The 26,947-nt window shown below is 48.8% G+C and overlaps 12 protein-coding genes across 12 annotated transcripts; 5 read left to right on the top strand and 7 right to left on the bottom strand.

The window, feature by feature from the left end:
• Nucleotides 1-118: 118 nt before the first annotated feature.
• Nucleotides 119-1,682, bottom strand: F9C07_1597 (putative IZH family channel protein; the record flags this gene model as incomplete). The annotated part of the gene is made up of 2 exons (XM_041288100.1): nucleotides 119-1,444; nucleotides 1,500-1,682. The coding sequence occupies 2 exons, from the start codon at nucleotides 1,680-1,682 to the stop codon at nucleotides 119-121; spliced, it is 1,509 nt and encodes a 502-aa protein (XP_041140419.1).
• A 797-nt stretch (nucleotides 1,683-2,479) lies between these two features.
• Nucleotides 2,480-3,293, top strand: F9C07_1596 (coiled/coiled coil protein; the record flags this gene model as incomplete). The annotated part of the gene is made up of 3 exons (XM_041288085.1): nucleotides 2,480-2,841; nucleotides 2,910-3,153; nucleotides 3,252-3,293. 3 exons carry the CDS (start codon nucleotides 2,480-2,482, stop codon nucleotides 3,291-3,293), a joined length of 648 nt encoding a protein of 215 aa, XP_041140420.1.
• Nucleotides 3,294-3,832: 539 nt separating this feature from the next.
• On the top strand, nucleotides 3,833-5,668 carry F9C07_1595 (putative GPI transamidase component PIG-S; the record flags this gene model as incomplete). Its single annotated transcript, XM_041288086.1, has 2 exons — nucleotides 3,833-4,087; nucleotides 4,154-5,668. 2 exons carry the CDS (start codon nucleotides 3,833-3,835, stop codon nucleotides 5,666-5,668), a joined length of 1,770 nt encoding a protein of 589 aa, XP_041140421.1.
• Nucleotides 5,669-5,949: 281 nt separating this feature from the next.
• F9C07_1594 (uncharacterized protein) lies at nucleotides 5,950-7,158 on the bottom strand (the record flags this gene model as incomplete). Its single annotated transcript, XM_041283968.2, has 1 exon — nucleotides 5,950-7,158. The coding sequence occupies one exon, from the start codon at nucleotides 7,156-7,158 to the stop codon at nucleotides 5,950-5,952; it is 1,209 nt and encodes a 402-aa protein (XP_041140422.2).
• A 684-nt stretch (nucleotides 7,159-7,842) lies between these two features.
• On the top strand, nucleotides 7,843-8,972 carry F9C07_1593 (manganese superoxide dismutase; the record flags this gene model as incomplete). The annotated part of the gene is made up of 4 exons (XM_071508238.1): nucleotides 7,843-7,902; nucleotides 7,968-8,148; nucleotides 8,255-8,379; nucleotides 8,442-8,972. The coding sequence occupies 4 exons, from the start codon at nucleotides 7,843-7,845 to the stop codon at nucleotides 8,970-8,972; spliced, it is 897 nt and encodes a 298-aa protein (XP_071365923.1).
• Nucleotides 8,973-9,304: 332 nt separating this feature from the next.
• On the bottom strand, nucleotides 9,305-10,054 carry F9C07_1592 (oligoketide cyclase/lipid transport protein; the record flags this gene model as incomplete). The annotated part of the gene is made up of 1 exon (XM_071508237.1): nucleotides 9,305-10,054. One exon carries the CDS (start codon nucleotides 10,052-10,054, stop codon nucleotides 9,305-9,307), a length of 750 nt encoding a protein of 249 aa, XP_071365922.1.
• A 53-nt stretch (nucleotides 10,055-10,107) lies between these two features.
• Nucleotides 10,108-15,497, bottom strand: F9C07_2279808 (fungal-specific transcription factor domain-containing protein). The gene is made up of 7 exons (XM_071510395.1): nucleotides 12,902-15,497; nucleotides 12,444-12,840; nucleotides 12,176-12,386; nucleotides 12,088-12,119; nucleotides 10,745-12,029; nucleotides 10,535-10,689; nucleotides 10,108-10,475 (listed from the first exon to the last, which is right to left on the bottom strand). The coding sequence occupies exons 1-7, from the start codon at nucleotides 13,042-13,044 to the stop codon at nucleotides 10,365-10,367; spliced, it is 2,334 nt and encodes a 777-aa protein (XP_071365921.1). The 5' UTR covers nucleotides 13,045-15,497; the 3' UTR covers nucleotides 10,108-10,364.
• A 513-nt stretch (nucleotides 15,498-16,010) lies between these two features.
• On the top strand, nucleotides 16,011-17,576 carry F9C07_2228369 (uncharacterized protein; the record flags this gene model as incomplete). Its single annotated transcript, XM_041283965.2, has 4 exons — nucleotides 16,011-16,346; nucleotides 16,410-16,689; nucleotides 16,726-16,868; nucleotides 16,920-17,576. The coding sequence occupies 4 exons, from the start codon at nucleotides 16,011-16,013 to the stop codon at nucleotides 17,574-17,576; spliced, it is 1,416 nt and encodes a 471-aa protein (XP_041140425.2).
• Nucleotides 17,577-17,762: 186 nt separating this feature from the next.
• F9C07_1589 (uncharacterized protein) lies at nucleotides 17,763-18,929 on the bottom strand (the record flags this gene model as incomplete). Its single annotated transcript, XM_041288101.1, has 2 exons — nucleotides 17,763-18,249; nucleotides 18,316-18,929. The coding sequence occupies 2 exons, from the start codon at nucleotides 18,927-18,929 to the stop codon at nucleotides 17,763-17,765; spliced, it is 1,101 nt and encodes a 366-aa protein (XP_041140426.1).
• Nucleotides 18,930-20,867: 1,938 nt separating this feature from the next.
• F9C07_1588 (putative purine-cytosine permease) lies at nucleotides 20,868-22,651 on the top strand (the record flags this gene model as incomplete). Its single annotated transcript, XM_041288088.1, has 4 exons — nucleotides 20,868-21,287; nucleotides 21,342-21,565; nucleotides 21,646-22,411; nucleotides 22,514-22,651. The coding sequence occupies 4 exons, from the start codon at nucleotides 20,868-20,870 to the stop codon at nucleotides 22,649-22,651; spliced, it is 1,548 nt and encodes a 515-aa protein (XP_041140427.1).
• Nucleotides 22,652-22,895: 244 nt separating this feature from the next.
• Nucleotides 22,896-25,024, bottom strand: F9C07_1587 (very long-chain acyl-CoA synthetase/fatty acid transporter; the record flags this gene model as incomplete). The annotated part of the gene is made up of 3 exons (XM_041288102.1): nucleotides 22,896-24,056; nucleotides 24,127-24,911; nucleotides 25,006-25,024. 3 exons carry the CDS (start codon nucleotides 25,022-25,024, stop codon nucleotides 22,896-22,898), a joined length of 1,965 nt encoding a protein of 654 aa, XP_041140428.1.
• A 346-nt stretch (nucleotides 25,025-25,370) lies between these two features.
• On the bottom strand, nucleotides 25,371-26,901 carry F9C07_1586 (aspartate/tyrosine/aromatic aminotransferase). The gene is made up of 3 exons (XM_071508234.1): nucleotides 26,840-26,901; nucleotides 26,309-26,766; nucleotides 25,371-26,236 (listed from the first exon to the last, which is right to left on the bottom strand). The coding sequence occupies exons 1-3, from the start codon at nucleotides 26,870-26,872 to the stop codon at nucleotides 25,513-25,515; spliced, it is 1,215 nt and encodes a 404-aa protein (XP_071365920.1). The 5' UTR covers nucleotides 26,873-26,901; the 3' UTR covers nucleotides 25,371-25,512.
• Between the last annotated feature and the right edge of the window lie 46 nt (nucleotides 26,902-26,947).

Below are 26,947 nucleotides of genomic sequence, written 5' to 3'. Positions count from 1 at the left end.
ATATAACTGGCGACTGGGCATCCAAAATATCTAACCCGACAGCCAAAATCTATGTGCGCGTGAAGATTGATCCCGTCATATACAGCCATAACAATAAAGAAGCCAAGCAGCAGAGGCTTCAGGAAGTCAAGTGCGGACATTCCCCCTTGGCTCTCTGAAAAGCGCCTGCAAACAAATCTTGCATGGCGCAATAGTGGAACAGAATGCCGCCTAGGACGGCAAAATGCCAGATATTATGGCTCCCACCTACGTAGTCGAAGAGGCCGGGGCGCCACCGTTCGGGTACCTGGGAAGCGTAAATGCAAGCCCCAACGAAATACACGAGAATGCTTTTCACGACGGGTGCGTAAAAGTATAGACACCAGGCAAAGCCTCGGGTGTAGGTAAGCTGTGCCAACGGCGCGAAACCCGTGAGGGCAAGTGTAACGTAAAATGCCACACGAGCCCAGGCAAAATCAGCGCGGTTGAAGGTCGGGTGCCAGGGGAGAATGACACCACCGATGCCGAGGGACATCGTGAGAAGAATGTATGTCCATCGCGATACGGGTTCGCAGTAAAATGCAGTGTATTCTGTCGTCACGATCGAAGCAGCGACAAGCATTGAGATGCCAGTATAGTCCACGCAAGCGAAGCGCTCCATCAGGCCCTGGTTGGCAATGCTATTCATAGTGTGCCAAAGAGTACTGCAGACTAGGCACTTGCAGGCAGCAAAGAAGAACACCGCCGCAATCAATACATCCGTCTTGGTGCTCAAGTGGAAGTTCGGATTCAAAGGATAGAAATAGAAGGCCACCGAGAGGACGATGAACAGACCGATCAGGTGAGACCAGATGTTGACCAATTCATTGGAAAAGGTAAACATGGACGTGAAGCATTCTACCTTAGAATGTGTGAACCGATACCCTTCCAAAATGTGCGGGTTCACACGCCATGGATGCGGAAGGTCCGCATAGGCAATTAGGCGCTTCTCCTGAGCTAGCGCAATCGCCTGGTCGATATTCTCACGCAGAGCATCCTTGGCTTTCCGGGCGCGTTCCATGCCCTCATCGACCACTTCGCGGGCATGGACCAGCTTCGAATCCACTGCCTTCCACCCGTCATCCAGAGTGCCGTAGAAACCACGGTCTCGAACCGCATGCGCCCGAGCTTCCAACTCCGATAAGAACGACTCCATCAAGCGAACTCCTGCTTGTGCCTTTTGTTCCAGGGTCTCTTTGGTTGCGAGAGCATCCTTGTAGCCGTCCTCAAGCGTCTCCACTAGGATCTTGGCCCTCTTCTTGCCTCCGCCCATGAGTTCTCCAGAGGCGTAGGAGCAGGAATCTCGAACAGCCTCGAGTGTTGCATAACCTCTGCGCAAGCTGGCATCGATCTGTACCATGTGTGACCGGCGATAGTTTTCAAGCCAATGTAACCGTCTCTCTAATTCGGCCAGAAAAAGTTCCACCTAGAGAATCGTTAGGATGTGAGGCCGACGAGGCAATAGCAGTAGAGATCCTTACCCTTAGAAAGACTGCATCGGCATCGTAGTCGCACGACAGTTTTCTTGCGGCATGGAAGGAATGCCTCCGCCGACGATCTCGGAGCAGGGCTGTCGTCTCCTCGGACGGAGTGGCATAAGCGCTGGAGACGGCAGCTTCCTCGGGATAAGACTCGATGGTCACTGATTGAGCCGAGCAAGCCATCATGTACCTCTTTTAGATTTAGATTTATTTTTCTTCTTTTTCTTCTCTTTTCCGCTGACCAATTCCTCAGAGGGTTCGGTTCGGCCAGATCAAATCAGCATGACCTGGGAGGTAGACAAACCAAAACATTAGATCGTCCGAAGTGGATTTATTTTATGTTTGGGGTGTTCGGGTATCGGAATCTCGGCATTCATTCCAGGACTGACTTTACTTACAAGAGGTAAGGGGAGTGGAGATGGTTCTGGTGACTGGTGGGACGAAAGTCAGATCCAATGAAGCCTCCGTGGTTATTATTATGATTATTCGCAAGGTGAGAAAAAGACCGACGTGAGGTGGGTTGAAGAAATGAAGAGGGAGGCAGAAGAGGAGGAGGTTGGAGAGAGAAAAGGAAACGAGTGACTTTGGTTGAATTAAAGAAGTGAAAGAAGAAAAGGAAGTGGGGAAAAGAAAAGGAAAAGAGTTGAGAATTAAATCAATAAATCTAATAATTCCAATTTAACCACCAATAATTTTAAAATTCATTAAACAAAAATCAAATCAATAAATCCCAATATTTAAAAATTCCCAACAAGAAGACCCCAAGTAGAATCAATGTAAATAATAACTACTTCGGCCCATCAGCAATCGCATTGTCCCCACGTTTCAATTCTTATCGCCGCCTTTCTTTCCTTTCCTTCTTTTCTATCTTTCTTTCCTTTACTCCTCCTAATCGCCACCACCACCAAATCACCGTGTCCTCTGTGACCACACTTACCTCCTTGGCCCAAACTTCCTTCGACAGAAAAAAGTTTAACACTATGGCGGCTCTGGCGGTTCGCGACATTGTGGTGGATCAGTCTCTCCTACCCGTACTCAATAGCAGCGCCGTGACCCGTGAACAATGTGACAAGCTCCTCGCATTGCTTGACCCGTCCGGTGATTCCGCATCGTCGAATTCTCAGGAGACCGTCCTTGCAGCATCGAGAGAACAGAAACACTTATTTGCGCTTCTTGCTCGACTCCGCGGTCTGAATCGCGAAGCTATTCTCCGCGTCCGTGAAACCAAACAATCGACGGCGGAAGCTCGCCAGGAGATCGACCGGTTACACCTTCAGTTGCAGAACCTCTACTATGAACAAAGACATTTGACGGGGGAGATTGCGGCGTGCGAGTCTTATGAGTAGGTGGATGCCGGCGGCAGAATTTTGCTCATCCCGATCTTGCTAACGGGGGCGTTCCTCCTATCAGTCACAAATATCTCTCTCTTCCTCTAATACCGGTCGAAGAGTTCCTCACTCTTTTCCCAGAACACAGAGATTCGGACGCCCATGAGCTTATGATTGCTCGCATCAATCATGAACATGCGGAGCGGGAGAAATTGGAACAGGCGCGCCAGGAGCTTCTTAAGCGGAAACAGGCTCTGATTGCAGAGAATAATAAGCGCAAGGAAGACTTGGCCAGCTTGGATCAAGATCTGGAGAGGTTCATTGACGTATGTGTTGACTTTTCCCACCCACTTGGTTTTCTCCTTCTGTCTCCCCCATCATAGGTAATGATTTCAACAATTGCTAATCCGCTCATTTCCAATAGGCTGCTAAACCAATCCAGAAAATTTTCGAGAAAGAGTATTGAAAACTAAAAGTTATGTTGGTCGTCTTGCATTGAAGTTAGCTGGTGACATTAGGCGCCTTGGTTGAGATACCCCTATAGTTCTGTTTTACAGGAGGTTTTTACTACGAGACGGATTTAATGTTTAAAGGGATGTTCAGTACGGTTCTTATAGTATCTCTTTATCTTTTTATCTGCTCTATTTAGAATGCATTGCGATTCATTGGGTCTGCGGGCTTGTAAACAATATAACGCTGGACTACCCAAGTTTGGGAAATAGGAACAAGAAAACAAAGGAAAAAGGAAAATCTCAAGCAAGAGTGAGACTAAGAGGAATGACTGTGGCTCTCGGGGGAAAATACCGCTGTTGTTGGTGTTGTTGTTCGAACTGCGGCTTTATTTAATAATGGTTGATGATCTTCCCCGACAACTTGTCAATTCCTCTCGCACTTGACATCCCCCCTTCTCATCACCAACACATTTCGTGTTTCGGTGACCTGCTTTCACACCCCCCCCCCTCCTCCCACCAAAAAAGCCGTTTGTAACAAAAGCATGTCCTGGTCATGACCAGCAAGAATGAAGACCCGGGGTCTTCACAGACTACCTCCACTCCCGCGAACGACACCATGAGCTCCAAGACCGGTGCGCGACGTCTCCCTCCGCCCGAGAAATCCGAGGCTATCCAGACCCGGTTTAAGGTCATTGCCGCCTTTTGGGCCGTCATTATCTTCCTGGGGTTTCCGATATGGTGGAAGACGACATCAATCTACCGGGCCCGACTGCCCATCCAAGACATGGTGGAGTGGGCAGATGGAAAGGTACTTTACCGCGCATCCACCCTCGCTGATACAGTGTACCAATCCTGACTGATTACCGCTCTACAGACCTGTCGTCCAGTTTTTCCCTTGGAAATTCACTTTGAAACACCGTCCCTGCCAGAGTCGGAGGCACACCATCTCTTGCGCACGACTCAGCACACTCTCGATGATCTCAACGAATTCTCCGCTCATCACCTTCGCCTGAAGCTGTCAGAAGAGAACAGCGTCGCTATCCATGAAGATATACTAGAACAACCGCAGCCTGCACTGGGTGGAAAAGCCGATACTGCGTTAGTGGTTCGACTGTTGCCTCAGGAGGATTTGGCGGCACCTCGGTCAGAGCTTCATCCGGACACGACCCGGCTCGACGTATATTACCCCCCAAGCCAGATCCCGCCGCCTTCTGCGTCAAACCCGCCCTTATCAGCTTATATCGCTGGAGAATTACAAAATCTATTCACAGAAGAAAAGGCCATCATTGCGCAGGTATTATCCGACAACAATGTCGGGGGTGCAAACACACCCACTTCTTCCTCGTCGAATAATCAACAGCAGCCTTCCGCCATTCTCAATTCCATCTCTCCACAACTTGCGGAGAGCATCACCAGGCGTCTGCGAAGGTCTATGAAATATGCGGAAACGTATCACCTAGCCTTTTCTCTGTTTACCCCGGGATCCGAACCTTCCTCTTGGGACGTCAAGACCGCGGTGGAAGAGTACATATCACCGCTCCTGCAGGCTTTCGCGCCCATAAGCAATTTTACTGTTGATACCCAAGTTCAGCTCTACGCGACCTCTGCTCCGACTGCACCACTGCCTGTGTATGACGAAACACAAGCCGCATGGACGCTGAAGAAAGAAGATCTCAGCGCTTTCATCAACGCAGCTGAATGGCCCTTAAGCCCAAGTATCGGAAGTGGACCGACCATCAACTTCATTCTTTACGTTCCTGCGCCATCACAGTCTCCCATGGTCGTGAAGGAGAGCAGTGCAACTAGCTGGATCATTCCGCAGTGGGGTGGTGTCTTCCTTTTAAACCATCCTCTGTCGACTGCAGATCATTCATCCAATCCACCACACCTGTCTCAGGAGGCTCTTCGTCCCGCATTCCTAACTTTCTCCCATCAACTCCTCACTCTTCTCGGCGCTCCCGCCACGCCAGCGTCTCTTCCCTTCCGCCTCCAAACCCTCATCCGGATCCGTGCTGCCACTCTCCTTCTCTCCGCCTCGTCGACCATGGGCTCCCTTGCCCGTCTGACCGAATCCCTTCCTTCCATTCCTATCCCAGCTAATGTAGCGACATCCGTATCAACGACTCTGTCACATCTCGCATCCACATGTGAGCATCTCCGCGAAGGTCGTTTCCAAGCGGCTCTAGCGGACGCTCGGGTGGCCGAGACTGAAGCAGAGCGCAGCTTCTTTGAAAAGAGCATGGTGGGCCAGGTTTATTTTCCCGATGAACATAAGGTGGCTGTTTATCTGCCCTTATTGGGCCCGGTTGGTGTCCCTCTTATCGTAGGGCTTCTAAAGGAAGTTAAGAGGATTGTTACTGGTCTGAAGGCCAAAAAGCAACAAACCTAGGCTTTGCCTTGCTATCTAATTGTATAATAACAGAGCCTTTCTCTTTGAATATGAGTTTCTCTTTCGATCATGGGCTATTACGGGTCGATATGTCAACTGACAAGGGGCAAAGGGTTATGCCTCAGGTACCGCGGGATTGTAACGAAGCAAGCTAAACTGCTAGAGTAAGCTAAAGCATTTGGATAGAAATCAACTTCAGACACTAGTGCGCCTTATCTATACGCTAAGAGAAGGCATACATGAGGAGAGAAAAAACGATAGGCAAAAGAAACACCAGATTATTATACGTTCTGTGGCGTTTGTAAGTTGGTTCTACTCGCTTCAGGAGACTCGGCTACCTTGAAGCATGGATCGCCTTTTTGATTCATGAATCCGACCCGGTCAAACATCTCCACAAAGCCCTTGTCCGGTTCCATAGAAATGTAATGCCCCCGTTTCTGCGTCCCTGTCCCTGGAAGCCCACCTGGAGGGGTGTATACCTTGATGCTTTCGGTGCTAGGTTGCCGTCTGGCCTGCGGCGGTGGAGTGATGGGTACCTTGGGTATATTATCCAGGTTATGGATGACGGTTTTGGGGGTTGAGCCGAATAGACTCTTCACTCTGGTCCCTGTGCGGTGGAGCACTGAGCGTGAGGAGCTCCGGCGAGATCGACCAAGGAGGAAGTCAGTGCGGTAGGAGCTCTCTTCGGATGGAATGGGATGAGATATACTGAATGGTGTACTGTTGTATACGCTATTATGCCGAGGAAGCTTTCCGTGAGAGTTCTTGGGCCCATTTCGACGTCTTCTCCAGCAGAACATTGCCGCCGAGGCAAGTACGGCCCCAAGGATGGCTCCCGGGAAAAAGCCGGCTATAATGGCTTGAGTTGGGAACGAAGGACATGCTGCTGCGACGGGAGCTGAGGTCGGATTGGTATCAGTCATAGAGGAGTTAGAAGCTGAGGGATTCGGATCAGAGGGCGATAGGGTTGTTGGCTTCAACTGATCAGTTGTGGGTAAAACATCTGATGCTGTGGATGTGGCCGAGATGGTTGAAGATGTCCCGGTGGTCGTAGTAGAGGTGATATTATTGTCCATCTCACACAGCTGGTTTCCTTTGCATTTATATCCAAACGGACAACATGAATTGCCACACTGGGGCAGCTGATCATCGAGTCTGATGGTCTTAACTGGGTTTGTTGGGTGAAGGGTGGCATTTTGCAGCTGTACATTGCAATTGATAGGCTCAATGTATGTGCACGCTTGACCCTTGGGGCAACATATGGCCGAGCTTGCATTGTCTAGACTGATGCAGGTTGAGGAAGAAGGACAGCAAAATGAATCTGGCAACCCGGCAGCTCCACATTTCTGGTATGAGCTGGGACAGCTGTCTGAATCCCGTTGTGCTAAAGAGAAGGCATGGTTCGGCATGGTCATTGCAGATATTACTGATATGAGGAACAATAATGGAGGTCTTCCATAGACTAGACCAGCGAAAGTTACTCTCGCCATACTGGCTAAGTTAACAGCTCCTCGCGGACGTAGGTTGCAAGGTGATGGTCCTTGGGAAGGAGAAGAAAAGATGGCCGGCCGATGTCAGATCAAGGCAGCTATAGCAAGAGGATGAATTGACAAAGGACAGGATCATTGATGAGAGGTGGTTCCATTGATGGCTTAGGGAAGGTTAAACAACGAGATACAGACAAAGGATGCTCTGCCTTGAAATCCACATACTGATTTAGATAGGGCCAATTAAGAGATTGCACAGCGTAAGCGCTGGATGTTGCCTAAAATACCTCTTCTGCTTCTGCTGCAGAGCCACTGGTTTGCAAGCGCCGTGGTCCCAGAACAGTGACAAGGCATGGGTCTCGGCGCAGCTGGCTTCGATGCGAGTGGTCGAGATAGGCGCCAGCGACCCAAGCATCATGAGAGAGTTAAACATAGCACGACTCAGAGGCTCTTACCCGAAAGCCTAATATTCGTCAGCGTCGAGAGACGTTGAAGAACACAAGAAGCAGAAGATGAATTGGAGTAGTAGATTCTTCGTCCCTGATTGGATGGTGACGGGACCGGCTTACTTCATACGGACTAGTCCCGAAGTAGTAATGTCCAATCTTTGCCCGGCGGATGGAAATTCTGCGGTTTTGCTGCTGCTTCTCAGTGAGCATCTAAACTCGTCAATTGCCAACCATCATCATGCTTCCCCGATTCCTCCGGCCGCAGAGCACGCTGCGTGCTGTCTCCTCCCTTACACAGGTGAACCATGTCCGATCTCTCCATGGCTACGTCGCTCCGATTACTGATCGCGTGTTACGCTACAGAAACCCGCCTCCGCTCTCCCACGCTTCCAGACTCGCGGACTGCATCGTGTGCCTCAGTTGACTCACGATACCCACTTCAAGAACAATGGAATTCAGGAGCTGTTATCACCAGAGGCCTTTGACTTCGCTTGGACGCAATACCAGACCCTTTTGATTGATAAGTTGAATCTTCTTACACAGGGTGAGCTTCATTCCCTGAGCGGCCGAGAGAGCGCGGACCCAAGTTATTCCTGATTTCGGTAGAAATACAAGTACACGGATTGCATTCTGACATAGCTCCGCTGCAGATACTGTCGATGCGGATGCGAAACCTGGAGAACTGCTGGTCAAGTACTCCCGGCGCCCAGAGATGGCCTCCGTATTCAACTACGCCTCTATGGCTCATAACAACCATTTCTTCTTCAACTGCTTGGTAAGTTCGTGGAACTGCATCGTGTAACTACGGACAACAGCTTAATATCGCCCTCTCAATAGTCGCCCACCCCTACTCAGATCCCGGACAAGTTCGCCAAGGACATCGTTGATACCTGCTCCTCGATCGAATCCCTGAAGCTCGACTTCCTTGCAACTGCCAATGCTATGTTTGGCCCCGGATTTGTGTGGCTGGCCAAGAACCTGGAGAGGGAAGGATTGATGCACATCTTCTGCACCTACAATGCAGGCTCCCCTTACCCGGCCGCTCACTCCCGTCGGCAGCCCGTTGATATGGCTACGCACTCCCCCGACGCTCCCTTGGGCAACCAGTTTGCTGGTGCGATGGGCGCTCACTCCGCGAATCAGAAGAGCCTAGCTCCCGGCGCTGTCGATGTCCAGCCCATTCTCTGTGTCAACACATGGGAGCATGTATGGATGATGGACTACGGCATTGGTGGAAAGGCTGAATACCTCGAGCGCTGGTGGGATCGCATTAACTGGGAGGTTGTGTTCGATAACTACAACGCGGTCAGCTCGATGAAGGGCACACGGCATGCGGCCAATCGGAACCGCAGCCTAAGCATGCTATGAAGGAAAAAATGTTCTACAGAGCGGATACATATGTGGTTCCCCTCCTTTCATGTCTTGATAATTGTATTATATACTACATGGTTTGGCTGTTCAGGGTTTCTTTATATCTGGGTCTAATTGTACAGCGATTCATCGCAAAATAGAAAAAAGAATGAGACTCAAAATAGAGACACCGCGACGCTGTAACAATCTATATCTAGTCGTAACCATGCACCAAACTCCACGAGGCACGCCAGATCTGTAAATGCAAAACCCATGCATCCCCAACACGCAACGCATATCCCCGAACACCCCCGATCCCTCAGGTAGCCCAGACGAAGGAACTACCCTGACTACCTCCTCCCCTCAATATCTCTAATCCTCTTCTCGAAGGCCTCAATCATAACCCCAGCCATCTGCCCTTCAACAGCACTCATCATAGCCGCATGCAACTGATTTCGGAACTCGAAACGAATCTCCAAGTCAACTTTCGTCATCGGCCTCTCACTCTCCAACGGCACCAGCTCCCATTTCGTGCTCAAGTATTCGAAAATACCCTCATTCGCCCCCGGGAAGTTCCCACCCGCCTGTCCGTCTTTCGAATCAATCCCGAACTTAGCCCCGCTGCGCGCTTCGACAATCCATCGGCTCCGGTCGCAATCAACCCGGGACGTGAAGGTTTCGCTCAATGGCCCGTACCCGACAGTCAGGAAGGCGCGGGTGGGATACCCTGTTTCTGGATCGCGGTGAGTCACCGTTGAGGCTGTGAGGAAGGGGAGGAATTGGGAGTAGGATTCCACCGAGGAGATCACTTGGTAGAGGGATTCGGGGGCGTAGGGAAGGGTGCGGGTGGCGGTAAGGGTGCGGCCATTGTTGTTATTGTTATTGCTGCCGTTACTATTGTTTGAAAGTAGGGAAGATATGGAAGGGAGATGGAAGGGTCGGAGTGTTTCGAGGTATGGTAAATGTGACGTTCTAGTGGTTGGTGATGTCGATGGTATGGTCGGTCGTTGGAGATATTGCGACGGGGTTGCGAGGGATCGCGATGGTGATAAGGGGCTTATGCGGCGACTGAGATGTCGCGGAAGTACGGATGGTCTCATGCTGTGTTCTCGTGTGGGGATCAATGACAGTGATGTTGGGTCAATAATTTAGAGAAGGACTGTCGGAGTCGTCAATTGTTGGGGCTTTCTATTTTCTTTTTTTTTTTTTTTTTTTTTTTACTTGTTCCGGCTCGGGGAGTTTATCCACGCGGGCTCGGGACGTGCCGAGAATCATCGAACAGCTACTATAAATGGACTATATAACGAGTAGCGAACTATCTATGAGGATATGAGATACTGTATTTTAATTGAACGATGTCCTTTTCGAGTGGTAATCAATGCGATCGCCTGTTCCGTTGATTACCCCATATCACTTCTGCGAATTGCTATCTCCGATGCCACTAAACGCAGGGTCAGGAAACCAGAGGCTGTTGTTCCTTGACGGCTGTGCGGGACCCTGAACTTGTTGGTCCCACAGATGCTATCGACGGGTCAGACCTGAGTACTAAAGAGTTGAGATCCTGAATCATTTGAACTTACCCAGTCGATATTCGAAGGAGCATCAAGCATCCCTTCGATCACGTCCAACGATATAAAAGGAGGTTCTACCACATCCAGCCCAGGTATTTCGCTCGAGGTAGCAACGGAGTATGGTGCGTTTGCCACGCTCAAATTTTCATACGAGGGAGGCGGAGCTAAAAATGCCATGAGCTGCAGTCGTGAAAGCATGACGTTAATGGAATTCCTTACTGGTGTGCGTATTAACCGGTTGGCCATCTGGGTTGCCAGCTGGCAGTCGTTTAATCGGCTCTGCTGTGCTCAAACCCGCTTTCTTAACCCTTCGAAGCATAGTTGTCAACGCAGCATATGCTTTTTGTGCATCCATCGATCGTCGGCGACTTTGCTCAAAAATTTGATGGGACGTTTCTAAGCTAGTTAGAAGGTCTTCGCGGCCTTTGATAACGACCGTTACATCGCTGTTGATGGTCGGCTCCCCCGGAGGATCATAGGACAACTCTAGACAGATGATCATCGCAGCAAGCAGGTAGTCAGCATTCTGGAGTGAATTTGGGAACTGCCTGTCTCGATACAGGATTCCTCCGGGCTGAGTTTCATGATGCAAGTCTGCTTGATGACGGAGTATCTCCTTGGATGCACTCATGCAAACCCATCTCGAATATGCATACCGGAGATTACTATGGACTTCACCCAAGTAACGTCGGTGGAGGACACAGCGAGCTTTTTGATACAATAGCTCCAAAGTGTATCGCCGGAGAATCAGGTCCGATGGGTCTGCGAATGATTGATCCACTGGCCGTATTCGAAAGTTAAAAGGAACAAGGCCATAGACTTCCTCCAACCGACGGTCAATTTCAAGAACTTCGTCGTAGGTCACGGGTTCCCGCGAATACGCAAGATCAGAGATTTTGCCAAACACGGCCATGATTCTCGATTTCGCTCGAATATAGGACGCAGTGGTGAGCTCAGACTCCGGTCGCGATGGTGGCAGATGCGTAGTACCTTCGTTGAAGTCTTCATCGCATATATTGCGCGGCAGCTCGACATCATCTTGCCAGTCCTGTATCGTCCGTGGCAGACCGACTTGAAACGAGATCAAGCTGTCTAGTTGACGCATAGTCGCCCACACACGTCTCCTCATTTCGCCTTCATAAGCGGAGATGCTGGGAAAATGCCGCGGGTCACGGTGATACCCCGTCCGCATCGCTAACCTAATAGTGATCCCAAGGAGGAAGGATACGCTGACCTGGGCATCATTGCTTCGATAAAACTCTCCTAAGGTATAATAGAAAAGCGCCTCGACCTTATACTTTCCAGGCTGTGTGTAATTTGACTGGACAAGGCACTGTGCGGCTCGCTTCCTGAAGGTACTAATAATGTCCCGGGAGTCCTCTAAGTAGACCGGTAAGGGCTCCCTTAGACGTTGTTGAATGGCAATTGACAGGGTGAGGATAGCATACAAAAATGCTAGCCACGAGAGAGATGCAGCCTGTGGTATTGACCAGAACAGATTATACTGCGAAATAGATGAGTAAATGTTTGCAGTCACTTATATCCGGATAGGGGGCTCTTACCTCTTTTTGAAAAGTGGGAATATGAATTGTAGCTATGAATTTGTTAGTCCTGTTAGTGACTGTGCAGGAGGCTCAGACAAGGACATACTTAACACGGGTTCTTTGCTATTGATGAATTGTGCTATGAGTCGATCTGTCACCGGCCGCGGCGGAATGTCGGCTAATAAGTCTTCTTTGCTCACCGTTTTGTTCAATCCTAAGAGAAGAGTTGGCGAGGGAGTGCTGAGGTGACCGTCGTCGAGTGCTTCGTCATCTGAAATATCATTGCTTTCTTGCAAGTGTTCCCGAACGCCGTTAATCTGCGAGTGACTCATTAGCACAAGACAAATAACATGGAGACATTGGAATTCACTGACTTCCTCGAGTATAGCAGTCCAATGAGCACCGTCAATGTAACTCGTTCCAGTGTTTTCCATTACCAGCTTACTAGACGGGTCCAGCGGGGACTCCTTAGGCTCGAAGCCTGTGCTGGTAGCAGGCGGCCTTGGAGTTACTCGGTCGTCAGTTGTCCGGTTCGTAGCTGGCCCATCATGTTCCTCTGGCCTATGAATATCATGGTTTACTGCCAGACTCTTTTTCTGAGTCAAGGATAGAATCAGATTCTCGAGATGCTGCAAACGGTCCTGGACAAGAGTTGGACTCGTCCGGCCATGCGAAGTCCTCCCACGAGGACCCCGACCGACAAAGGTGCAGGAGAGGGCTTCACCTCTCTTCTTGCAGTTCGTGCACGGATATGTGCGACAGCATTTAAGTCTGAGCCGAGCCATTAATGATTGGTGATCATATCTTTTGGTGTGCTGAGTTGAGGGCTTACTTCCGGCTTCTGCAGGCTGTACAAGACAGCTGGACTCTCGTTCTCTTTTTCTCGGTGGATGACAATGAAGAGGTGCGAGTGTCTCTTGGAGTGGAATCCGTCATATTTGTGATATGTAATATAGACTGCCCTGGTGTTCCCATATGAAGTTGATTAGGAAACCAAAGTTCGTGGAGAACAAGATCGAGCAAGAAGACATGTTGTGGTGTAGGACGTGACTTTCGGTCTCCGTCCGTTTATCTCCGTCGCTTCCAAGTAAGAGCCAGAGAAATGAATTTACATCGCCACCATGAAAGAATGGTATGGAATTATCATGCGTTTTGAAGATGCCTTGAACTATACGAGATGTCTTTTTACAATACTCAATCAACATAGGAAATATCTTGGGTGTTATCGTTTTACGTACACTATAGGGCGCCTGACTGACTTGGTGCAGTCTAACTACTAGTGCAGTCTATAATTACCATACTATAGTAGTGATATCCGTGTTTAGGCATCACCCAGTCCAATTACATGTTGTCGGGACCGAGGCATCGTTCTTCGGCCGACTAGAGAAATTAGCCATTAGCAATGGCTGTTATACGGCCAAGGATCTGAGCCTATGGGAATTTCGCCAACGCAGGCCCCACGTCGTGGATTAATTAATGCAATGTGATTAAATATCAGTGCTACGCGCCGCCATATATTATGTGCTGCAATTTCTAAGACTGGTTGTGCGGATTCTTATAGGGTGGCTCTGGAAAAGGATTCCATCGACGTCCCTCTTATAAGTAGATTTCCTGCTGGTCACACACATGCATTTTCATGCACTTTTCGCGCAATTCGCAGCGCGGGTTGTCAGCTTGTGCTCGTCGCTGATGGGTCGACAGATAGTAAGTACGGAGTGCATACACTCCTAGATTACTATATATAGCTTCGCTGCACAAGTCTCCACTGCAGCGTCGCCACTATCCATCCTTAGCTTGCTATGCTAGCTGCTCGTTTAGGCTCTTCGACCGTTATTTAGCGCGGGGGTTCTCTGCACCCGAATTCACATTCTGTACCGAAATTCCGAGTGTAGTATGGCACGAACCGGGAATTCTGGCGCTTCAGAGGGGTGCTATAAGCAACTTTACAGGCGGCTTTCTTGAGGTATCCCATCGCTTCGGACCGAGTACAATCCTTCAACCTCCCGGAGTATAACTTTGACGTTCCAATTCGTCTCGCTCATCTTTGTCGCTGTTCCATAGTACCAGGAGGAAGTGGAGATCATCCGTATATACTATACTACTGCGAGCGCCTCGTGGACTGTCACCAGGCATTCAAAATGACGTCAGGTCCTGGAGAAAAGTAGCTTACTAGAGTGAGGGACCTAGGGTACTGTCTGTTTGAAGGCACCTGCACACGTCACGTCGCTTATAGTCGTATGCTACGCGCAAGCTCCTACTACCAGTAGTGCATTACAGCCCAGTGCACCGGAGAAGTCGCTCTTGTTTTCCCGGGCTGGAGTGATAAGCATGTTTGTATCGAGACTCGGGAGTGCAAGCGCTGTGATCAGACCTTTCGGGGGTAGACATTGTACAACAGCGACATATCAGCGGCACACCATGATTGGTCTCAAGCGTTGTCCATGTTACGATCCTATTAACTGTGTTTTCTGTCGATCTGACAAGGAACTCATGGTAACTGTGGTACATTTTTGTCGCCTGATGGCGCTTCGGCCATGGTCCAGAGCTAGTGTCAGAGGGTCTCCGTTCTGCAAGTCAGGGAGTAACCAACAAGCTTTGTAAAGAGCGCGAGAAGCTGCGGGAAACAACGTAAGCTTCGCAATGGGCAAGCACATTGTCACTGATACTCAGTCAGTCCTGACACTCCAGAGAGTAATAGTACTACTATACACTTATAATAGCGGTAAGGATAAGGACAATAGATAACTTATCGAAGGATTTCTAAGAGATCTGTGTGCTCCCCTGCACTGTAACAGACTAGATTGAGTTGTGTTAACAATTGTGGTGAAATCGATAAGAGGCTTTCCATGACAGTGATAGACTGGATAAACACTGTGTGGTACGCATATAGATGTCCGTAAAACCACTAATGATATCGTGGGAGTCGTAAGTTCTGTTATCGTTGTGGATTATATATTAAACACCATACTTTCCAGGTGCTCTGCCAGTTAAGCAATTTGGTCGGGATTTCCAGGAAGTGGGTGTGCACAATTAAATATCCGAAATAGTAAACGAGAAAGATTGAAGAATGAAAACTGATTTGGAATAAGGGTAAGGCCCAAGGGTCCACTTGAATCTTTTCTTTTTCTTTTTTTCATTCCCCCCTCTTAGCCATTCTCTGCCCCTCTTTCACCTGGTATTATTCAGGATTGTCTGCAAAGGGTGGATCGGTGTTGCCTTGCACAACAGGGGTCTTTACCAGCGAGAAGCATTTAATCAAATGTTCTCCACCGTTAGGCAAGTCATTGCAACCTGACCGGTTGTATGAGCAATTTGCAGTGTGTCCACGCATCTTTCTCTTTTCTTCTCTTCTTTCCCCCTCTTCTTTTTACTTTTCTTTTCTTTCTTTTCTTTTAATTTTCTTTTAATTTAATTTTATTTTATTTTCCCTCCTTCCACTTGTAGATCTAGAACACATTCCAAGCTTCTTCTACCATCAACATGGTGGTAGTGGTGGCACCACCACACCGGTGTTTGTTGTTTTACTTGACTGTAGGAAAGAACAAGGACATGTAACTCAACCGCCATTAATTGGTACTCCCTGCAGGTATGCAGTAGTGTAATGATTGTTCCTGCAGGGATAAAAAAAAATAAGAAAAATAAAAGAAAAACACCTTTAGGCAACGCGGGGTAAGTGAGACGATATGAATGGCTGAAACCACGAATTCTGCAGAGACTGACCTGATAAAAATCATCGAAATCCACTTGACACCCCCGTGACTCCAACGTGACATTGAATGTTCTTCTAATATATTTATATATCTTTGCCTTTTCTTTTTTCTTTTCTTTTTTTTTTTTTGACGATCTGTATACTTTAAGTTCCCTTCGTTTTGATTATCTGAAATCTTTTTCTCAAATGATTATCGGGCATAATAAAGCTTGGTTCTTTACCATTGCCCACCATGCCTTTCATCGAGTGTTCCTCCCCACCCATCAGAATGGGAAACACCCGAATTGACGCTGCTTCCCAGGGGAAATTATTGCCTACTATCATTGACGAGCTGGCTCGCGATGATCCCAATGGTCTCTGGATGGAATACCCCACCTCCCCGACGAGTCTTGACGTTGGATATAGCCAGATTACTTATGCCGAACTTGCAAATGCTGTGAACGGTGTTGCCAATTGTATTACCAGTGCCTTGGGAAGAGCCAATACAGGAGAGTCACTGGCCTGGTTAGCGCCCAATAGTCCCTTGTGCTCTATCACGCTTATTGCGGCCATGAAAGCTGGCTTCAAGGTGTGCAAGTCATAGACATGTATATAAAGCCGTGCCCTTGTCGCTGATCACTGAGAGCTCTAGTTGTGTTTGATATCAGAAAGAAATACAGTGACTCAGAATCACAAGCTATTAGAGGACGTCGAATGTTCTGTTATAATCACGACAAATGCGGCCTTTCCACAGGTTCGAGCCACTTTGCGTGGAAAGCAGATCTCCGTTTTAGAGCTGCCCCTATTTGAGCAGCTTCTACATGAGCACCAAAGGAGATATGAGTATAATAAGGAATTGAAGTTCCTGTACTACGAAACCGCTTTCATCGTCCACAACCCGTGTTCCACAGGCAAGTCATCAAAAAGCAATGGTAAGGTGCAAGGGGGCATCAGCTGATTGACCCTAGGATCTCCGAAGCCCATGTTATTATCTCACAGTTTCATCGCAAATGTAGCACGTAGTATTGGGCTCTCTGCCCCAGAAGGCTATGAAACTCAGAGCTCTATGCTTGGGAACAATAGATGTCTTTTGCTTTGTCCTCTGAGCGATGTAAGTGTAAAAATACACTATTTCTGCAGGATGTTGCTGACAGGTATCAAGCCGGCTGGCGTACACTTCAGTGTCTTGAATGCTATTTTTAATAACACAGCAGTCATCCTGCCACTGCCTGAGGTGCCTCAAACAGGCCGAAGTTTGACTCAGACGCTCCAATATGTTGACGCAGACTGGGCAGCTCTAGCACAATCAACCTTAGAAGCCATGTCGAATGATCTGCCGTCGTTGGAGGCAGTTGCGAGTCGTCTCGAATGTCTTGTCTTTGCCGGGGCTTGTCTTGCAAAAAGATATGGGGACTTGATCGCTTCTAAGATTAAGCTTATGCCCTCGCCACGTTCACCTGAAACGGGGCAGCTTCCCACGATATATCGGCATGAACATGATTTCAGATATGATTGGAACTACTTTCAGTTCCACCCTGCTGTGGGTGCAAGGTTCGTGCCGATGTCTGCGGGCGTATATGAGCTCGTATTCAATAGAACACCTGCCACCGAACTGTATCTGCCGATTTTGGCGAACTCATACGAGTTTCTGGCACAGGATTTATACGCCAAGCACCCGACTATACCAGATACATGGACTCATGCACCCCGAGTGATACCTCCAATTCATGGAGAGAAGTCAGAGCCTATCGACTTTAACAGAAATGTATGTAGCTTCTCAGATACCTCAGCTACTCTCGAGCAGGTTCCTGGCGGTTAATGAAATTTAGCGACTGCAATTTTCGGCTTCCTGAATCACTACAGATCGGGAGCCCTTTAAATGGCTCGAAATCTACTTGTATCCTCGTAACCCAGAATTTCCAGGAGTTTGACATTTCCCCTCCATCTGCACGATGTTTAGACGAGAGTTATTGAACCACAGCCGAGAAGACAAGACCACCAGAATTCATTTAGCCGACCTGACTTCGGCCTTCATCGCAACTTGTCCGCCAGGAGCAAGAATTTGCACTGCCCCTACACCAAGTCCCTCCTCCTCATCGAGCACAATCTGGTACTTGTCCTCTGCGTATAAAGGACTCGTCGCCCGGTACGTAATGCTCTCTGGGAGCATCGAAGCAGGGTCACTCTTGTTTGACCGTGTGTCTCTCCAGAGATCCAAGATCGAGATCAAGTTAAGTGGGCCGTGGACGACGATATCCCTATGTCCCTCCATCTGCTGGGCCCATGGAGTCGAATAGTGGATCTTGTGAGGGTTGAAAGTCAACGCCGAAAACCGAAAAAGAGTAACGGCTGTCTGTCTCAAGGTACGGATGTGAGTCTTAGCCGTTGAGACAGTTGACGAGGAGGCTGGTGCCGAAGGCAATGGCGCCGGGTTATTTGTTGTCTTAGAAGATACAGATGGCACAGCTAGTGCTTTACGGAAGACCCAGTTCCTGGTAGAATATTAGTATCCAAACATCACGGGGGCATACTAGTATAAACGTAAGATGAGAACTTACCGACGATCAATAACAGCCACGCCATGCTCGTTGCGAAACTCCTTCTCTACGCCCACTACGATCATTTCCTCTCCGGTCTTACGTACAACCTTGGGCTCGGCACTTAGTACTCTCGTAGTTTCTTGCACTTCTTGACCCACAAGCAATGGGTTAGGGCTCCCATCTGCGGCACGCGGCCAGTGCACCTCGCCGCCTGCCCACATGCGCCGGGTGAATGGAGTCTCTGGGTTGTAAGAGGCGTCAGTACCGTCCGCACCTAATTCATCTTCCAGAAACGCAGGAGTGAAGTAAACTAAGTGATAGCCTGGCGGAAGGGGCGTGCCTGCAGGTATTGAGGTTGAAGCATTGCTCAACGATGGGGTGTCAGGATATAGAGATGGACGGTTCAATGTGAGTGACAAAAGCTGCAGCTGATTGGCGTCAAGAAATTGTGAGCGAGTTTGCGGTCCCAGGGACTGGAAGCGCGACAAGAATGATGCTGCAATGGATGTGGCGGAGGAATCGGCCACTGAACGTCGACAATGGTGTACTGAGAAGCGACGGAACGAAGAGCACCCTCGAAACAGGTTCTGGTTGGAATGCCTGGCCCCCTGTACAGCTGAAGAGAGTGACATCCTGAATTTATACGGCAGCTATGGTCTTGACTTTGCTCAATCCCTGGCTTTCTTGCTAATTAAAAAGGAGTTTAGAAGCTGGGTTACTGGGGGAGCATCTCGAGAGTTGGGGTTGAGGGGGTTCCGAAACTCGGGCCATGGGTCTCGGTCTCGGAATCCTGGATAGTGATGTTTCCGAGGTACTAACCGAATCAGGAAGTAACATCATCAAACTTAACATCGGCGACTTTTTCTTTCGCCGAGACGAACTCGAAATCATTTCCTTAACAGTTGCAAGTACCCCAACGGACTATTTGGATTCACGGCGTGTACAAGGGCCGGATCAATTAGTGTGTTGCCGAAACACAAGGTGAAAGCCAGAAGACTCAGGGGATTGTGATTTCAACCGATTTGCCCTCTCGGTCTCCACCTAAACTTCTAGACCCAACTTCATCTCTGCTTTGTGGTCCACTACTTTCGGGTGTTTTGCAAATATACCTAGTATCTCTCTGAAAATTGTGCCTGCAAACCTAATAAATGCCTGGACTTCTCCATCCTCGAGCTTTTCTAGCGGCCCTTCGATGTGGTCATTTTCAGCCTAGATGACACTATCCGAGCCTGACGAAATCGTCAAAGCTGGAGAGAGCAAACTGGGAATTGCTGGCTGAGTTTTGTGTAGTGGAGCAATACCACTTACTCTTGAAATGCCAAAATAGCCGTTTGTCTTCCCCCTTACTATGCATAACCAGGTTTATAGAGTGGCTTTGTGCAAGGTTGAAGATTTTGTTGGGCTCAGGTATGCCAGACTGGAAAGGTGTGATCAATAGCGTTGCCTGTTAGTGAAAAGACAATGATATGATATCACGGGTACTCAGGGTATAGGGGCTTCATCTTCTTCCTCACTTTTTACGGCATCTCTCTCTTCCCATGTGCGGTTTAAAGACGCCAATAAGATGTCCTGGGACATGTTGGAAGGAGCAGTCCAAAGCCAACAATGTGTCTGCAAGATCCTATGCATTGCCGAAGCATAGCGTACAGCCCCATAGGCTTCCAGATCAAATCTGTAATGGACCAGAGGTTATATACACAGAAAAGGTCATCAGATCCACCTTGCAACGTGACAAGCGAGTGTCACATGGCTGCTGATCAATATTTATGGCTTATATGGAGCATTCTCGATCATTTCCTACTCGATAAGACGTATCTCTGAGTCGAGGCGCCACCATATCAGAAGGCTTGCAATGTGGCGGAACAATCTTGGTCTAGGCCAGTAGTTAAGTAGCCAGCCCCTTGATAAAAAGGGGCACCATGTGTCTTACCTGTGCGATTTGAAATTCTTTGACTGAACACTAATGCAATACAGGAATACCTTTCAGCAGCACAAACATACTAATCCCTTACGTCAAGTCTGCAGCGATAGAAAGCAACAGTAACATCATATCGAGAGAACGATGACATCGCTATTCATGCGCAAGTCCTTGCACAGGCTACTACCAATAAGCAAGGGGACCTGCAAACATTCCTGAGCCTGGGTCGATTTAGATTCTGGACCTGATTTCATTCCATGTTCATGAGAGAAGCTTGCAGGCCCCCCTATTGTTCCCTCGCCAATTGCTACTTTGGCAATTGTCACATATCTAAGTTTAGGCATCAACATTTTACGGTGCTTACTCTGTCAATTACATGGTGACTCTTCTGCATCATAGACGCCACTCGACACTTCTTCCGGGTAGCGAAGGAGTATATATGTAATGAGGTCGGCTGATCGACGCTGTCACTGAGGAAGGATTGCATTCAATGGAATATTTACTAAGGATCCCAATGACTACAGAAGTGTAGGATTAACGCTCATTGTCTTCGACGCACCTTCTTCCTTTATTTGTTTCATTCATTCGCTCTGCTCTCCTGCTCCCAGATCTTTTTTTCTCTCTCCTAAAGCCAACCCTCGTGACAATTGTAATGGCAAACACCGAACAGATTTACGACGCAAAAGTACAGGTCAAAGAGACCGGACCCCATGTCCATACACTGGAGTTACTATCTACCGATGCAGAATTGAAGAGCTCCAAATTTCAAAGAGGTATCGCGGTATTTGGTCGAGTATTCAGCCAAGTGTCTGGAGTGGAGGCTCGAGGAATTCAACGCGTAGCAGATGATGAGCGTCAGCCTCCAGCACCTAATACTTACACCCGCATCTTTCTTTTGTGGCTAAGCTCTGCGTTGACCGGGAACAACATCATCGTGGGACTGTACGGTCCATCCTTATATGGGCTTGATTGGACCCAGGCCACCATATGCGCCACTTTGGGGGTTATACTAGGAAGTATGTGTGTAGGGTATATGAGTACTTGGGGTCCCAAAAGTGGGAATCGAACCTTGGTAAGAAATATCAAGACGGATGATTATGGGCTTTATAATTCATATTGCACTTAGGTCGTGACTCGATACTTCCTTGGATACTACCTCAGCAAGGTTTGCTGTCTACTCAATATCCTCACCATGCTGGGATATGGCATGGTGAACTGCATTCTCGGAGGCCAGGTCATCTATACAGTATCCGGAGGCCGTACAGCTGTTCCTGTTGGTATAATTGTAGTATCGATTCTGACTTGGTTCATCGCCACTCTTGGTGTGCACCTTTTCCAGTTCTATACTAGGTAACTAGAAGCCCTATCCATAGATAGTTCCGGCCTGCACTGCCTTCATTCATGGTCTTCCAACTGACATCCAGCCATAGATACGCCTGGATCATACAAATCTTAACGTTGGCCATCATGATCGGCTCTGCTGGGCCAAGCTTCATCACCTCGCCTTTCTCAACCCCAGATATCCCTAGAGCGACCGCCTCAGATTGGCTTTCATTTTTCTCGCTTTGCTTCGCCTCAGCCATTACCTGGGCTCCAGCAAGCGCAGACTACTTCGTCTACTTCCCAACAGCAACTAGTTCATGGCGAATGTTCCTCGCCGGTAGCACAGGCATGAGCTTGGCCATGGCTTTGACAACACTCCTAGGCATCGGTCTAGCAACAGGGATTGACTCGAATCCAGCTTGGATCGAGGCCTCACTTACCTCCCCAGGGAGTCTGCTCGCCGCCTCCTTCAGCAACCTACACGGCTTTGGCCGCTTTTGCGCTGTCATCCTCCTCCTTGGCACAGTCTCCAACAATATCCCATGCACATACTCAGCGGGCCTCAACCTCCAAATGCTAGGTCGCTACGGCCCACGCATTCCACGGCCTCTCCTGACTACACTAGAAGTCGTGATCTACACCGTCTGTGCAATTGTCGCTCGCGAGTATCTTCGCGAGATCATGGAGAATTTCCTCCCGCTCATGTCCTACTGGATTGTGGCATGGCTGGCGGTTTGTCTAGAAGAGACGTGGGTTTTTCGCCGAGGGCGCGACTATGACTGGACAGTTTGGAATAATCCACATCGGTTGCCGATGGGACTTGCTGCCGGGGCCAGCTTTGTGTTCGGGATTTTAGGTGCCGTCCTTGGAATGGTAAGCGCTTTTGTCATATGCAATACGTCCTATACTATCATGATGGACTATAACATATGTTCTTCTTGCCTAGTATATACAGTCACTAACGTATCCTTGCAGTCTCAGTCATACTTTGTCGGACCGATTGCCAAAGCCTTGCCTCAGAATTGTGATCTAGGCATGTGGCTTGCATTTGGCTTTACAGCGGTGGTATATCCAGCTTTTCGCTGTGTCGAGTTACATGTTGTGGGACGGTGACAGTTTTGGTAGACCGTAGGACAATCCATATAACATATAACATGCGTTGGAAATAATATTGTTCGGACGCTAATGATATCACAAAATACATGTACGGCTCATACCCGACGCAATCTAAAGTAACTAGTGGACAGGGTATCAATGCCAGGTAGGCGGGGATAATGTTCACTGCATATATATACCAAAAAGCCTAACAGAGAAAGCATATTGTATAGCTCGTCATAACACAGGATAGGAGAAACCACTACAGCTTCACCTGTCCACCCTGCAATCGGCTCCAGTCATTCTGCTCAAAAGGCACGTACTTGTCCCCTTGGAGCCAGTACAGTTTGTCTGAAGTACTGACCAGCGACGGGTCTACTCCTTCAGTTCGCAGTACATGCTTTTGCTGCTTGTTGTTTCCTGTTCCCTGCATTTCCGGCGCGAGACGGAGGAAAAGTGGAACTGCGAAGCGAGGTAGATTCTTTAGGGCGTGAGCTGCAAGACTGCTCAGTGTCTCTGGGGTAGGGGGTATGAGCACCGATGGGTCGGTGGCCTGGTGCTGTTGTTGCAGAATAATCGCGGCGCAGCCGGCACGTCCGTCGTGATTAGGCAGCGTAACGCCATAGACGTTAGCTTCATGCACATCTGGGTGCGCTCCCAATACCTCGGCTACTTCACTCGTGGACACATTTTCACTCTTCCATCTGAAGGTGTCGCCGAGTCTGTCGTTGAAGTACCACCTGCCTTCAGCGTCCCACCGCACCATATCGCCAGTGCGGAAGTATGCATCACCCTTTCGCAGCACGTCACGAACAATTTTGCTTTCGGTAGCCTTAGAGTTCTTAAAATATCCTTGGAAAGTCTCTACGGGGTCAGCCGCATTGATGGCATACAGCAGCTCACCCGGCTCGCCCCGTGGCACTTCCTTACAGAAACCCGTCTTAGGGTCCCGCCAGGGTTGCTGCGATTCATGATCAACCTGAACAACAGCCAGGCCGCCTCCTAAAATTAGCCTACTAAGCGAACCATTTCGTCCAATTGCTCCTGCTGTGAAGTCGTTAGAAGAGAGATTCCAGGACCCACTGGTGCCTTCGGTTGCGGAATAAAACTCAGCAATCGTGGGTACGTTGAAACGCTCTTTGAAGCGGCCCCAGATATCAGGCCGCAAGCCGTTCCCGAACACTGCGCGAACGTTATGCTTCTTGTCCAAGTCCTCTCCAGTGACAGCATCAATTTCAGGCGGAACGGCCATCAAGTACCGCAGGGTTTCACCCACGTACTGTACAATTGTTGCTTGATTCTCCCGTGCTTCTCGCCAGAAGTTTCTAGCGGAGAACTTGCGGCCGATAATCAGAGTTGATCCGCTCATCAGGCAAGTTACAAACCCGAGGATCGAGGCGGATGAGTGGTAAAGTGGCATACACTGTATTGATATCAGCCTATTGCGCAAGAAATAACAGTGAACAATTTGCAAGAGTTGGAGTGAAGCTTACTGTGAAGAAACGGTCATTCTTAGCCAACCCCAACCAATGGGCGACAAATGTGCCGCCGGACCAGCACTTCCTCCAGCTGACAATAGCGGGTTTCGGGAGGCCGGTAGTACCGCTCGTGTATATAAGTAAAGCCAAGTCACGGAGGGCAGGGCCATTTCGGACGCTGTCATCTTCGCGCGTGGCCTCCATCTGCATGATCTGGGATTCCACTTCTGGTGTGAGGAAGACCACATCGACCGACCCACCACCTTCACGGAACTCCGGTGAACCCAGTGTCTCCATCTGCTCAGGCGTAAATTGTTGACGGATTTCCTCGTCAACCACCAATAGTCTAGCGGTCGATGTTCTGACGCAGTGTGTTAGGGGTTTGCCTGACAGATTGTAGTTGATGAACGCAGGCACGGCGCCGATACTCCAGAGTCCCAGAAGAAGAAATATGAAGGTCGAAGAGTTCATAAAATCCATCGCCACGATCTCCTTGGGCTTGATGCCGTGAGCTTTCTTAAGCCAGGCGCCATACCGCAACGCCATGACGTAGGTTTCATGAAAGGTCCAGGCACGGCCATTGTAGACAATGAATTGGTTATCCTTGGTCGCCGGAGCCAAAGCATGCTGCTCTAGCACATAGAAGAGATTTAGATGGTCACGACGCTCTGCCAAGCGAGACTTGAAAATGGACTTGATCAAGCCCCCGATTAATGTTACATCATAGAAGAGGGAGTATTTAGCGTTCAGGTATGCGAGTGTGGTGGCGACAGCAGGGGTAGCGATAGAAAGGGGAATATCTGTATTCCCAGAGTATATGGTCAGTGGCCATCATCATCAATGAAAGGTACTTTGTTAATCCTTGGCACTTTGGATGGGAATCCAGTAACATACCAGGTAAAGGGAGAGGCATCTTGGGGGAGCTGTAGCAGGGATCTGCTAGGGACACACGCTTTATGCGAGTTGACGCTCAAATAGTCGGGGGGTTACGAAGCGAGAGGAAGTGTCGAAGGCGCAAAGAGTACAGGAATGAGTTTAAATGGACGTCCCCATGGTCCATGGATCATGGTGTTGAAGGGCGATTGGAGTTGCCTCGGCTTGATTTATGGGTCCGGCTCTCTCGGAAAACGGGGACCCAGCATTAAATCTTCTGATCCACTTTTTCCGTCTGGTTCAGAAATAGTACTCAGTAGTCCGCTTTAGTTCTTGGAGTTTAAAAATAAAAATAATAAGAACAAGAATAAGAATGTCTTATGTCTATGATGTTTGATCTTTGGTCTACCTGGAATGTAATCAAGTCACATGCTCGGAGGCCAAGGAAAACAAATATATTTATTTAAGGCATTGAAAGTTCCTATGGCTCGGACCTCCAGGAGCTTCCATACAACCCCATTCCATCATTTATTTCTTCCGGATGACGGGCACTTCTTCATACCCCTCCTCCATAAAAGATTTTAACACCTCCAACCCCTCTTCTAACACGTGGGTTTCTTGGACTACTCCGATCCGGACGTAACCCTTGAAGTCTTCGCCCTCACCAAAACACTGACTTCCCGGCACAAACATGATGCCAGTCCGCTCCAGAAGCATTTCACAAAAGGCAACATCGTCAACGGGTTTTCCCATTTTGCTAAATCGCACAAATGCCGTCGTTCCTGCGCGTGGTTTGACCCACCCACAGGCCCACCGGTAAGATTCAATGAACTTTTCAAGGATCGCCAGATTCGTTTTCGCCAATTGGATATTCCGCTTTAAGAGATTGTGAATGCAGCTTGCATCTAGGGCATAGCTCGCAATGGCGTCGTCCAACTGGCTTACCGAGATGGTAGTATAGTGCCGCGCAGAAGCGCATGCCTCAATAACAGACCGATCACGAGAAGCAATCCATCCCACGCGGATGCCTGCTAAGCTATAAGCTTTGGACATTGAACCAGTTACAATTGTGCGTTCGTATCCCAGAGAAAGGAGCGATAATGGAAATTCAGGCTCCATAGGAGTAATGGAATGAAAGATAGGCCGGTAGACTTCATCGGCATGAACAAAGATCGAGGAGCTGCGCGCAATCTCCACGATCTCTTCCAGCGTAGCCTGAGGAATCACAGCCCCAGTAGGGTTCTGCGGATTACTGTCACCGAAACCTTGGGTCAGTCATGTTGGGCGAGGTAACAATGCGAAGAGGTAAAGAGGAGTATTATACTTAAGGATAATCAGCTTGGTGTTGGGGCGAATCAACTCCCTCAATTCGTTAAGATCTAATTTCCACCCGTCGTTCTCCTTCGATTTCCACAGGCTCACCTCGGCTCCAAGCGATGCTGGGACCGAGTAAAGCTGCTGATATGTGGGGTAATGACAGATGACATGGTCCCCCGGCCCAACTAATGAATAAAGCAAAAGGAAGTTGGCCTGAATAGCACCCGGCGTAATTAAAACGTTATCAGAAGGCAATTGGGTCGGTGTTTTGACCGAGTAGAGATTGGCCAAGGTCCTCCGAAGCCGTTCCGAACCTCGAATAGCACCATACGTGAGTTTGGTAGAGAGATCTAATGGGCTCAAAGATTTATCCTCGGAAAGCTCTTGGAGATCGTTCACTGAAATGGAGGCACAGCATGTCTCTGCTATGTTGTACTTGGCATGTTGTTCATATTTATCCATCCACTTCCATGACGTTAGCAAAAAAGCACTTGAATTTATGCGGGGTTGTGAGGGGAGGGAGGACGTATGTACATGCCTGCTCCACGGCAAATTCCTTTACTTGAACCATGATGATGATGATGGGGATGGGACTTCGCGGGAAATCTCACAGAAGATTTTAAAATTTCCGGTCTTTTACTAGTAT

This window comes from Aspergillus flavus, chromosome 1 (assembly GCF_009017415.1).
Source record: "Aspergillus flavus chromosome 1, complete sequence".
Classification (NCBI taxonomy): Eukaryota; Fungi; Ascomycota; class Eurotiomycetes; order Eurotiales; family Aspergillaceae; genus Aspergillus; species Aspergillus flavus.
Note: the sequence above shows the minus strand (reverse complement) of the source record. Positions and strands in the feature narration are given on the sequence as shown.

Bases quoted from the DNA above. Each gene is read 5' to 3' on its own strand.
- F9C07_2279808 (XM_071510395.1), bottom strand. From the start codon at position 13,044: ATGGGAACACCAGGGCAGTCTATATTACATATCACAAATATGACGGAT. The intron at 12,387-12,443 runs GTCAGTGAATTC...AGTCACTCGCAG, and splicing joins GGACTGCTATACTCGAGGAA to ATTAACGGCGTTCGGGAACA. The intron at 12,120-12,175 runs GTATGTCCTTGT...ACAAATTCATAG, and splicing joins TAGCAAAGAACCCGTGTTAA to CTACAATTCATATTCCCACT.
- F9C07_1586 (XM_071508234.1), bottom strand. From the start codon at position 26,872: ATGGTTCAAGTAAAGGAATTTGCCGTGGAGCAG. The intron at 26,767-26,839 runs GCATGTACATAC...ACGTCATGGAAG, and splicing joins AGGAATTTGCCGTGGAGCAG to TGGATGGATAAATATGAACA. The intron at 26,237-26,308 runs GTATAATACTCC...TTTCGGTGACAG, and splicing joins ACCAAGCTGATTATCCTTAA to TAATCCGCAGAACCCTACTG.